Source organism: Esox lucius, chromosome 2 (genome assembly GCF_011004845.1).
Source record: "Esox lucius isolate fEsoLuc1 chromosome 2, fEsoLuc1.pri, whole genome shotgun sequence".
Taxonomy (NCBI): domain Eukaryota; kingdom Metazoa; phylum Chordata; class Actinopteri; order Esociformes; family Esocidae; genus Esox; species Esox lucius.
Genome location: NC_047570.1, coordinates 7,366,024 through 7,379,003, shown reverse-complemented (window position 1 = coordinate 7,379,003; position 12,980 = coordinate 7,366,024). Strand labels below are relative to the sequence as shown.

At 41.0% G+C, this 12,980-nt stretch overlaps 1 protein-coding gene across 2 annotated transcripts in view; it reads right to left on the bottom strand.

Moving 5' to 3' along the window:
• The window catches only part of dok4 (docking protein 4), a 68,434-nt gene that overhangs the window by 5,932 nt on the left and 49,522 nt on the right, over positions 1 to 12,980 (bottom strand). For both annotated transcript variants that reach the window (XM_020051933.2, XM_010891394.3), the window contains 3 exons: positions 8,675 to 8,782; positions 5,201 to 5,315; positions 4,975 to 5,094 (listed from right to left, as the gene is read on the bottom strand). In XM_020051933.2, the coding sequence (XP_019907492.1) occupies positions 4,975 to 5,094; positions 5,201 to 5,315; positions 8,675 to 8,782 (343 nt within the window). The remainder of the gene's footprint in view (positions 1 to 4,974; positions 5,095 to 5,200; positions 5,316 to 8,674; positions 8,783 to 12,980) is intronic.

Genomic DNA, 12,980 nt, shown 5'->3' with positions numbered 1-12,980 from the left:
GCCCACATGGGGTTGGAAAATGGAATGATATCCTTCCTTCATCAAGATTCCATTTACCTTTATCACCACCAAAGCACCCCCAGACCATAACTTTGCTTCCACTACACACCTGAAACTTAGGTGTCTGTCCATAACACTTTTTTCCAATTTACCGCTGTTCAGTGACAGTGTTTTCTTTCCCATTGTAATCTTTACTTTTTATTGGCTTTTTCTTTGCAACTCTGCCTAGAAGGCCACAATCTCAGAGTTGCATCTTCACTGTTGACGTTGAGACTGGTGTTTGCGGGTACTATTTAAATGAAGCGGTCAGCTTAGGACCTGTGAGGCATCGGTTTCTCAAAATAGACACTAATGTATTTGTCCTCTTGCCCATTTGTGCGGCGGGGCCTCCAACTCCTCTTTCTATTCTGGTTAGAGACAATTTGCACTGTTCTGTGAAGTGAGAACTAGACAGTGTTGTACGAGATCTTCAGTTTCTTGGCAATTTCTCACATGCAACAACCTTTCTCAGAAAAAGAATAGACTGACAAGTTTCAGAAGAAAGTAATTTGATTCTGGTCATTTTGAGACTGGAATTGAAACAACAATTGCTGATGTTCCAGATAGTTAACAAGTACAAAGGTCAGTTTTATTGCTTCAATCAGCACAAAAGCTTTAGCTGTGCTAACACACAACCCCAGTTCCAAAAAAGTTGGGATGCTGCGTAGAATGCAAATAAAAACAGAATGCAAAAAACAGAATGTGCAATATTTTAACACCTATATTTAATTGAAAATAGTACAAAGACAACATATCAGATGTTGAAACTGAGAAATATTATTGTTTTTGGAAAAATACATGCCTATTTTGAATATAATGCCAGTAACACGTTTAAAAAAGTTGGTAAAGGAGCTTGTTTACCACTGTGTTGCATTACCTCTTCTTTTAACAACACTCTGTAAGCGTTCGGGAACTGAGGAGACTGACTGCCGTTGTTTTGAAAATTAAAAAGTATTCCCATTCTTGCTTGATATAGGATTTCAGCTGCTCAACAGTTTGGGGTGTACTTTGTCGTATGTTCGTTTCATAATGCTCCAAATTTTTCCAATGGGTGACAGGTCTGGACTGCAGGCAGGCCAGTTTAGCACCCATACTCCATTACGGTGGAACCATGCTGTTGTAATATGTGCAGAATGAAGTTTGGCATTATCTTGCTGAAATAAGCAAAGCCTTTTCTGAAAAATGTCATCTGGATTGCAGTGACAAACTGTGTTCACAGACAATGGTTTTTGGAAGTGATCCTGAGCCCACGGAATGATTTCCACTGCAGAATCTTGTCTGTTTTTAATGTAGTGCCACCTGAGGGCCCGACGATCACGGCCATCCAATATAGTTTTTTGGGCTTGTCTTGCGTACAGAGATTTCTCCGGGTTATCCGAATCTTATAATGATATCATGTACCATAGATGATGGTCCAAAATCTTTGCAGTTTCATTGAGAAACGTTATTCTTAAATTATTACACTATATTCCTGCCTAGTCGTTCACAGAGTGGTGAACCCCTCCCCATCTTCTGAAATTCTCATCCTCTCTAGGATGGTCTTTTTATACCCAATCATGTTACTAAACTGTGGTCAGTTAACCTAAGTAGTTGTGAAATTTTCCACCAGGTTTTTTTTTTTTGCATTACACAACGTTTCCACTCTTTTCTTAACCGCGTCCCAGCTTTTTTTAAATGTGCTGTTGCCATCAAATTCAAAGTAGGCATATACAGTGGGGAGAACAAGTATTTGATACACTGCCGATTCTGCAGCTTTTCCTACTTACAAAGCATGTAGAAGTCTGTAATTTGTATCATAGGTACACTTCAACTGTGAGAGATCCAGAAAACACATTGTATGATTTTTAAATGATTAATCTGCATTTTATTGCATGACGTAAGTATTTGATCGCCTACCAACCAGTAAGAATTCCGGCTCTCACAGACATGTTAGTTTTTCTTTAAGAAGCCCACCTGTTCTCCACTCACTACCTGTATTAAATGCACCTGTTTGAACTCGTTACCTGTATAAAAGACACCTGTCCACACACTCAATCAAACAGACTCCAACCTTTCCACAATGGCCAAGACCAGAGAGCTGTGTAAGGACATCAGGGATAAAAATTGTAGACCTGCACAAAGCTGGGATGGGCTACAGGACAATATACACCAGCTTGGTGAGAAGGCAACAACTGTTGGCGCAATTATTAGAAAATGGAAGAAGTTCAAGATGACGGTCAATCTCCCTCAGTCTGGGGCTCCATGCAAGATCTCACCTTGCGGGGCATCAATGATCGTGAGGAAGGTGAGGGCCACAGTCTCAAAAAAAACCATTAGTAACACACTACGCGGCATGGATTAAAATCCTGCAGCGGAAGCAAGGTCCCCCTGCTCAAGCCAGCGCATGTCCAGGCCCATCTGAAGTTTGCCTATGACCATCTGGATGATCCAGAGGAGGAATGGGAGAAGGTCATGTGGTCTGATGAGAGCTTTTTTTTTTGGAGCTTTTTGGTCTAAACTCCACTCGCTGTGTTTGGAAGAAGAAGAAGGATGAGTACAACCCCAAGAACACCATCCCAATCGTGAAGCATGGAGGTGGAAACATCATTATTTGGGGATGCTTTTCTGTAAAGGGGACAGGACGACTGCACCGTATTGAAGGGAGGATGGATGGGGCCATGTATTGCGAGATCTTGGCCAACAACCTCCTTCCCTCAGCCAGGGCAACTAAGGAGTGGCTCCGTAAGAAGCATCTCAAGATCCTGGAGTGGCCTAGCCAGTTAATGTTCCATTGAACACAAGACTGATGGTTCCTAATAATGGGCCTCTGTACACCCATGAAGATATTCCATTAGATCAATTTGCTGTTATTTTAATGGACAAAGTGTGTTTTCTTTTGGAAGCAAGGAAATGTATAAGTGACCCCAAACTTTTGAACAGTGTTTTAAGTTCCTACACTTCACAGTGCATGTCAGAGCAAAAACTGCAAGTCAAAGGAACTCTCTGTAGACATCTGAGATATAATTGTGACATGGCATAGATCTGGGGAAGGTTATGAAAAAAATAATAAAGCACTGAAAGCTCCTTTGGGCACAGTTTGCTAAATCATTGTGAAGAGGTAAAAATCGAAAATCACCAAAACTCCTCCATGAGCTGATTGTCGGGCCAAACTAAGTAACATGGAGGTGAACAAAAACCCAGTTGCTACTCTAACAGAGCTTGAGCATTTAATCACTTATGCTGTAATGATATTGTAACGTGGCTGAACAGAAGCCACCCTGGAGTAAAAATATATGAATGGAGCATAAGAAAAATACTAAAATACCAAAATAAAACTGTAACGCAATGCGCTACATCTGGCAAATAAAGCAAGGTATCGATCATCACCTGGCTAATACCATCCCTACAGTGAAGCATGGGGCTTGGAGCATCATGCTATGGGGATGCTTCTCAATGGTGAGACTGGAAGACTTGAGGTAAGGATGAACAAAGCAAAATACAGAAAGTTCCTTGAAGAAAACCTGATCCAGAGTTCACAGGACTTCAAACTGCGATGAAGATTAATCTTTCAGCACTACGATCAAAGAAGCCTACATCCAAGACAAACCTGAGTAGCCCAGCCAAAGCCCAGACTTGAAACGCATTAAATGGGAGAAACTGCTCAAATCCAGGGCTGCAAAGCTGGTAGATGCATACCCACTGCCAAAAACGCTTATAGAAAGTACTTTGACGGCATAAAATATACATTAATTATTTATGAAATCTTAAAACTTTTGCCCATGTAGTAACATAAAACATAGTGTATAATTCATACTGAATCCCCTACTATATGACCTACAATGTATTCACTATGTTTAGTTTATATGTATAATCATTATTATTATTATTATGTTATTGTATATATTTTACACGTGATAAGGACACAGGTCCATTAAACTTAGCCTTCATTAGCCACTTAATAAGTTACAACAATTCTGAGCAGTAGGCATTGGCTTAATCAGTGTGGTCCATCAACCAGTCATCTCCCAAAACACCATCCTTAAGGGTTTTGTGAACTAACACACCATCCTTAAGGGTTTTGTGAACTAAAACACCATCCCTACGGGTTTTGTGAACTAACACACCATCCTTAAGGGTTTTGTGAACTAAAACACCATCCCTACGGGTTTTGTGAACTAACACACCATCCTTAAGGGTTTTGTGTACTAAAACACCATCCCTACGGGTTTTGTGAACTAACACACCATCCTTAAGGGTTTTGTGCACTAAAACACCATCCTTACGGGTTTTGTGCACTAAAACACCATCCTTAAGGGTTTTGTGCACTAAAACACCATCCTTAAGGGTTTTGTGTACTAAAACACCATCCTTAAGGGTTTTGTGTACTAAAACACCATCCTTACGGGTTTTGTGTACTAAAACACCATCCTTACGGGTTTTGTGTACTAAAACACCATCCTTAAGGGTTTTGTGAACTAAAACACCATCCTTAAGGGTTTTGTGCACTAAAACACCAACTGCTAAATTGTAAGGCTGCTGTGGGACATCAGCGGGCTCTCAAGGAGTACTTCAGTGACCCAGGGCAGAACAAGGCAGTTCGTACCTAATTAAATTAATTGTGATAAAATGATCTTACTGGATAAACCACAACTGTTGGATTACATGGATTACAATACTTCTTCAGTTGCTGTCACTCCTTGCAGTAGTTTGACCACAAAAATAAAAAGATGAGGTCACTCCCATAGAATGACAGTGTCACTCCCTAAAGGCCAACTTCAAATGCTGGTTGTGCCTGGTTAAGTTCACATAATAAAGAGACCTGTACTTTAGGAAACAGGATTGGTATCCAGAAGGTGTCTTATTCAGAGTGCTTATCCAGGACCAGTTTGGACTTCAAGGTCATAATTAGGGGAAGACTGTTTATTACTACTCCTACACAACCAGGCAGACACTCACCTGTATGTTCACACTGAACCCCTGCCGCCAGCAGGTCTGGCTCGCCTAGACTGATGTCATTCAGACGGGTCCCTAGGCATTCAATTGACAGGGTTTTGAACCACTCCTCTGCTTCCAGCTCTGGGTTTAGACCAATGGGATACAAAAATAAATAAATAAACCACAATGTCCTTCAAGCGTGAAAACATTGCAACCAAGCATTTGATGGAAAACAGGTGTAGAGTACCTGATTCACAGGTGAACGTGCGGGAGGTGTCATCGGTAAAGACGATGGCTACTGCCTGGCGCTTTGTGTCCCTCGGAAGCCGTGTGATGTTCTTCACGTTGCTGATCTCTGTCACCTAGGCAACGGGGGAGGTTGAGAGGTCAGACAAACACAGAGTGTCTGAAAGGTCAGACAAGCTGTCTAGATCCTCTATGATCGGCTGCCGGTTGGTTGGATTCAGTTTCCAGCGAGAAAAGAGAGGCGAGGAAGTTTTGTAGAAAGGTGTGGTTGGGGGAGGGGGTTTAGAGGTCACCTTGCACTCACAAACATCAGAGGCCTAGATTTTGATTTCCACTGAGGGAGATTGGCTGAGAGTGGGAGGCAGGCTTTGATGCGAGCAATGTCTATGCAACCTTGCACTATACAGCTGTACAGAGGGGATCAGAGAACAACACACACACACACACACACACACACACACACATCGTCTAATTACACTTAGGGTAAGCATACCTATTCAGCCCAACAAAATGTAAGGGTATACTGCACGCATTTCTCTTTTTTATTAATTTATTTGCACCAATTTTTTATATCATGCCTAAAAGTCTGGACTGGGCTTAATGGGGACCAAGTCTACCCTTTTAGTCCTAGGGTGTTCCAAATAAGTCCATGCTCAGATTTTTTTGTTAAAATGTAAAGTTATTTATAAGCTAACATTTGAAATGCCTGAATCATTGCAAATGATGAAAAAAATACTTCCTGGAAAATTAGAAATACACAGAAATACATTTGAAGTTGTGGACACATTCTAAACTTGCATTTAAAGCAACTGGTCATTGACATTTGCTGATATTATATTTTAATGGTCATCAATACATGTCAAAAAATATTAAATGTAAATAGAACACTTTTTCACACATGGAGTGATTGCTTAGCTAACAGTTGCTCCTCTGTGGTAAACAAACTCCACGTGCACAAGTAGCCCGCCAGAGTGGTGGTGCTAACATTCATTAATACAACGATGCATTTGAGATAACGATACTCAAACAACTCATGCCATGGCAAATTTCTTTTGATGTGTAATCAAATAAGAACACTTGTGGTTTACGGTAAAAAGTATAGAACAATTCCATCTTTGACTATTCCATTTTAAAATAAAATGTATTGGCCATAAAAATACACTGAAAAAACACTAAGAAATTCACTGAAAACATTTTGCTAATTTTATGATAAAAAAGGATTTGTGTAAATTTTGCTCATGAGGGGTGATTATGCAAATGTACTTTAAGCCTACCTGAAATAAAAATGCTATTTACAAATAAATTATAAATGTAAATTTAACATACAGTTTGGTCTGGAAATAATTGGTTACTGACAGAAGTTCTGTTATTTTGTCTGTTTACATATGTTTATGTATTCAAGTTACGGTTACATAATGAATATGGACTTAAAGTGCAGTCCCTCAGCTTTAGTTTGAGGTTATTCACATCCAAATTGGAGGAAGGGTTTAGGAATTACAGCTCTTTCATATGTGGCCCCCTCTTTTTCAAGGGACCAAAAGTAATTTGACAATTGGATGGATTGTGTGGGATATTCCTTCATTATTTCTTCATCAATTAAGCAGGTAAAAGGTCTAGTTGATTCCAGGTGTGCCATTCGCATTTGGAAGCTGTTGCTGTGAACCCACAACATGCGGTCAAAGGAGATTTCAATGCAAGTGAAACAGGACATCCTTCAGAGAGATAGTAGGAACATTAGGAGTGGCCAAATCAAGAGTATGGTACTTTCTGAGAAAATAAATAATATACTGGCGAGCTCTGCAACACAAAAAGGCCTGTGCAACCACGGAGGACAGCATTGGTAGATGATCGTAGGATCCTTTCCATGGTAAAGAAAAACCCATTCACAACATCCAGCCAAGTTAAGAACACTGTCCAGGTGAAGTAGGCATATCATTATCCGAATTCTACCATATAAAGAAGACTTCATGAGAGCAAATACACAGGGTTCACCACAATGTTTAAACAATTCATAAGCCTCAAGAACAGAAAAGTCAGATTAGACTAAAAACATCTTAAAAAGCCAGCCCAGTTCTGGAACACCATTCTTTGGACAGAGGAAACTAAGATCAACCTGTACCAGAATTATGGGAAGAAAAACGTATGGAGAAGGCTTGGAACGGCTCATGATCTGAAGCATACCACATCATCTGTAAAACATGGTGGAGGCAGTGGGATGGTATGGGCATTGTGAGGCACTGGGTCACTAGTGTTTATTGATGATGTGACAGAAGACAGAAGCAGGCAGATTAATTCTGAAGTGAATAGAGATATATTGTCTGCTCAGATTCAGCCAAATTCAGCTAAGTTGATTAGAAGGCGCTTCACTTTACAGATGGACAATGGAGTAGCAACCCAGGAGTATTTTAAGGCAAAGGAGTGGAATATTCTGCAATGGCCGAGTCAGTCACCTGATCTCAATCTGATCAAGCATGCATTTCACTTGCTGAAGTCAAAACATAAGACAGAAAGACCCACAAGCAAACAACAAATGAAGACAGCTGCAGTAAAGGCATGGCAAAGCACCACAAAGGAGGAAACCCTGTTTGGTGATTTCCATGCATTTCAGACTTCAAGTAGTAATTACCTGCAAATGATTCTTGCAAAGGATTCTTGAGTATTAAAAATGAACATTTTATTTATGATTGTGTTAATTTATCCAATTACATTTGAGCCCCTGAAATAAGGAGACTGTGTATTGTTGCAATTCCTAAAAGTTTCATACGATATGTTTGTTCTACCACTTGAATTAAAGCTAAAAGTATGCACTTCAATTGACTCTTGGTTGTTTCATTTCAAATTCATTGTGGTGGCATACAGAGACAGAATTATGAAAATTGTGTCAGTGTCCAGATATTTCTGGACCTAACTGTATATTGCTAAATTTTATCTAACAATTTAAGTTAAATTTAACAGTAAAATAGGATCAAATATAGAGGAAAATGTGAGTCTAAAATCTAATGTTTTTGCATAACACTAAGCTATGTAGCTACTGTATTGGTGCAATGTTGTGTGAGCGATAGCTTTTCAGTTGGTGAAAAAAATATAGCAAACATTCAAGTAAAATTGTATTATACGCATCAATAAAACATTATCCTTTTATTTAAACTTTAAATATGAGTACTTGAAATTATATTTAAAAAAAGTAGTACCACTTGGACATACATAACTTAATTTAGGCAAATCTGGTTGGCTTAACATTAAAAAAAAATTGTATTGCTAGAGTAATTAAATATCACAAACATATTTGACAATTATTTGGATTTGATTTATATTCAAAGATGATAGTGAGATTACAGGGTATGTGGGCTTAATAGGTAAGCTTACCCTTTACAATGCCAACCACATACAGACCACTTTAATGCTGACATTCCTTCACACAAACATATTCTAAATGAAATGCTACTTATGCAATGCTCTAGAGATTGAGGGTTACCTTGGGACAGGCTCTGATGTACGCCGACTTCTCGTCAGGGTATTTTTCCAATCTGCGCGGCCCTTTACTGGATGACTTCTTAAACACCAGCCAGCAGCGACGGTAAATCTGCACCAGAAAAACAACAGTTGTTTAATATACTGCAACCCAACACCAAAAAGCAAAGTTAACATATCAACCCCATTCAAGCATAATGGTTTACAACATAATGGCCTTCTGCTATTGAAAGCAGGTGCCCAGTGATTGTCTTGGGCTCACCTGGTCAATGAACCAGGAACGATAATCAGAAAATACAGTAAAAGTCAGTAATAATCAGCATTGTTTAGCAATGACTGAAAGAGAGACAGCAAGAACTAGAGAGGAAGAGACGGGTAGAAAATGTGTGCCAGGTACAACGTCATCAGTCAAACACTGTATACGCAAGAGAATTCTATAATGCATTTGATATTGAGTTAAAAGGCAGTCACAAAGACAAACTCTCCTGGCTGAATAATGAAAAATCCATTGGAGAAATGCAAACAGGCCCACAGAAAAACACGCACAAACGCATGCAAGTGCGCACACAAAAACAAACACGCACCAATAAGATACATATTGCTTTAGCAGTACTTATCCCCCACGTCTCTGTGATAAAAAGAAAGGCATTCATTTTATTGATGTTCCAATGTCCTTCTGAAGGAAACCTCCTGTTGCCAGGGCAACCTCAGGAATGGTACAGAACAGGATGGAGCAGCCAGGACCAGCCATACCTAAACCATTCCCCACATTCACCCTTTAACCCATTGGTTCGCCTCTCCGAGGTCTCCATGAGCCAGGAACTTGAGCGTGGGACACTGAAATGGTTGAAGTGCACATTTGATACAGTGACTCCAGTTCAAATGACTAAAGCCCTAAAGAAGCCAAATGAAGTGACAGCGTCTCACTGAGCTTCAAAGACAGACAATTTTCACTGTTACAGAGATATCAAGACCAATTAAAGATGCAATTGTATTTTTCAAGAGATTAAACAAAAGCGCCATCAACAAAAGGCTGCCCGTGATGCTCAGATGGAGACACAGTGAACTGATGTGTTGCTCAGATGTGTTTTTAATTAAGAGAAAGGTACCCTTCAAAGAGACGGCCTTGGCAGCTCTACGGCTGTTTTCTGGATGAAACTAGCGGTTTTAGCGCTTAGCTACTGTCGACGGGATGAAAACACTCCCTTCAGTGGGATAGCTGACAGCGTGGTGAGAACTGGTGTATTTATGCCTTCACTCCGCTTGCCAGTCTATCATGTCTCAATGATATTAAGCTATTCAATAGAGATTTATCTCTGTATATCTGCAATCTAGCTCCTGATTCTCCAGATGCTTTTCTAAATCAATTTCCAGGTCCAATTGTGCCCAAGAGGGAGCCGGCAAAACTGACTAACTGAACTCATCAGGCAAGTGAGCGCACCCTTACATTGAGCTATGTTACTTTCTGGTTGGAAGATCAGTGTAGAATAAGCATAATGACTTTGTACACACTTCATATGGATTTTTTTTTACTGTTATTTAATCAGGTGAGTCAACTTGGCATGTTATGCCTCATGATAAAATCTTCATAAGTTCCCTTTTAGCTGGGAGTGAGATGAGACAGGGCCACAGATATGGGTCAAGGGTTCAGGTTTAGGATTAAGATTCAAGTTTGGTTAATTAAAAATAATATTTTGAAATGGTAGTGAAACAAGGGTCTGGGGTGTGTGATCCAGGTGTGTGTAATTTCGGGGACCAGATGTCCCTGCAAAAATAGAATCAGTCCCAATAAGGTTTTTGTCTAGTCTCCACTAAGAAAAATGCTATTTCCGGCTCTGGGTTTAAGAAAAAATATTGTTAGAATTGTTACCAGTTAGGGTTAAGCGTTATAGCTTGGTCATGTTTATGCATAAAAGTTAGGTTATTGAGATAAGGGTTATGGTAAGGATTAGGTTTAGGGCATGGAAATAGGGAACATGGATTTCTGAGTTATCTCCCCACAAAGATAGAAAAACAAATGTGTGAATGTGCATGCATGGGCATGGAAAACTCAAACTAGTGAGGACAACTTGTCACCCTCATGAGGGTAAAAGCCATATTGAGGTCAGAATTAATGTTAGTAGTTAGGATTAGGTATTAAAATTTAAAACTGGAGGAAACTGAGAAAAGTTAGTAGTACATCCCTCATGTCCCCCAGCACAATAATATAGCAGCGTAACACCTCAGTTTCCAAGGTGTTACGCTGCTAAATTATTGTGCTGGGGGACATGAGGGATGTACTACTAACTTTTCTCAGTTTCCTCCAGTTTTAAATTTTAGAAGGAGATGAGGTCCTGGTCCACACCTGCGGATTACCTGGTTTGGGGGGCCCGTTGCTGTCCCTGTCCTTGTCCATCTGGTCATACTTCTGACCTAGTCTAAAATCAAATAGACTCTGGATTTAGCCCAGAGAAATTTATTTATTATTCCAATTGGACTCTTAATATCTCACCCGGCACAGCCAGAAGAGGACTGGTCACCCCTCTGAGCCTGGGTCCTCTCTAGGTTTCTTCCTAAAATTCGACCTCCTTAGGGAGTTTTTCCTAGCCACTGAAATTCAACACTACTGTTGTTTGCTCCTTGGGGTTTAAGGCCGGGTGTCTCTGTAAAGCACTTTGTGACAACTGCTGTTGTAAAAAGCGCTTTATAAATAAATTTTGATTGATTGATTGATTAGAGTATATGTTAGAGGTTTGGCATTAAGATTCAGGGTTAGCTTCAAACTGGATTTTGAATGGGAATAATGTGTTGGGTCCCCACAAGGATAGTAAATCCTGAAGTGCGTGTCCGTGTTGGCTAGCTTGCGGTCTACTATCACATCCCTCTCCCTACTCCCCACCCTCCCTTCATCCTGGTCCAGCTCCAGTGTTCAAAGTAATCAGGCCTCACCAGACAAACTCACTGTGAAGCCTGGCAATTAAGCTAGTGGGTGTAGGAACAGCAACACAGCGGGCGAGTGAGGGAGAAAGTCGGTGGCATCTAGGGAGACAGAGAGGGCAGTGGGATCAGTACATTCTGCTCAGAGATCCTGGTAAGAGGACCATTGGTTCACTTAATGAGGAAGTGACGGATGTCGAACCGTTCAGAACTGAAATGAACAGTCAAACGCTGTATTAGTCCTTCTCTATAAATGTGGAAGCAATCAAAAACAACAGAGAATCAAACATCATGCCCCCTCCACTCATTTGACTTTGGGTTTGGCAAAATGGACAGTGTTGACACGCACGCACGCACGCACATCACACCCATAACCACGTAATTAGAGGGTTAGACAGGCCTATGTCACCTAGGTTATCATGTCATTGTTATCATGTCATACTACCATCATCATCATCAAGAGCTCAAACTTAATCAAGTCATGTGCACGGTGGAAGGCTTTAATAGCTGCGGCACAGGAGACAAATCATACAGGGCCACCCAACGACTCCGCCGCTGCCTTCTCCTGAACACCGCCAACCCGAGGGCACAGGCTAGCTGCCTAATCCACCTCTGCTGTCACCAATTTCAAGGGTCTTTGTCCCTCAGAAAAGCAGAGCGATGCTCCCTGCCCTGTCGACCCAGGCCTAATGCATTTTAAACAGGCTGACCCAGCCAGCCATCCAGCCGGTCCAGAAAGCAAAGGCCCTGTCAGTTCCCCTGTAGCTGTGAATTACTCGGACCACAACTGACAGACAGACAAAGAGGGAGAGACTGACTGAAAGAGAGAGACCTATTGTCCTATTGCTAATGCAGAGTCCCCCTCTATCACCTTCATCTGTTGATAGCGGAGGGACCTGTACAAATGCAATTCGCAGAGATGGCCTCCCATTGTGTACACAATGTCAGCGGTGCCCATTCTGATAGACGGGCTGCAGGCACGTCTCTGGTTTTGTGGATAGATGAGCCGCGAGAAGGGAACACGTCCAACTGAATGGAGTAGGACTGATTCATGGACCCAGCTCACCGGTCTCCCCCTCCCCACATCACTGCTCAAAATCCTTCCTCTCCATCTCAAGTTTGATCTCTGTTAGTTACAGTCATATTGAAAAATACTCTCATTTCATCTACTCTCTTTGCTCAATACTCCTAAGGAAGAAAAAAAGCTTCATCCTAGGACTTTTGTATTTTGCAGATTGATATTCCGGGTAGGTAGACATGGTTCCCTTGTTTGCATGGCTCTCTCCCCTGAGGTGGAGCTAATCCCCCTGTAAACAAACTGGGAGGTGTGGGCTGAGAGGGGAGAGAGAATGTGGGGTGAGAGAGGGAGGCAGAAGACATTGGGGGGGACAAGG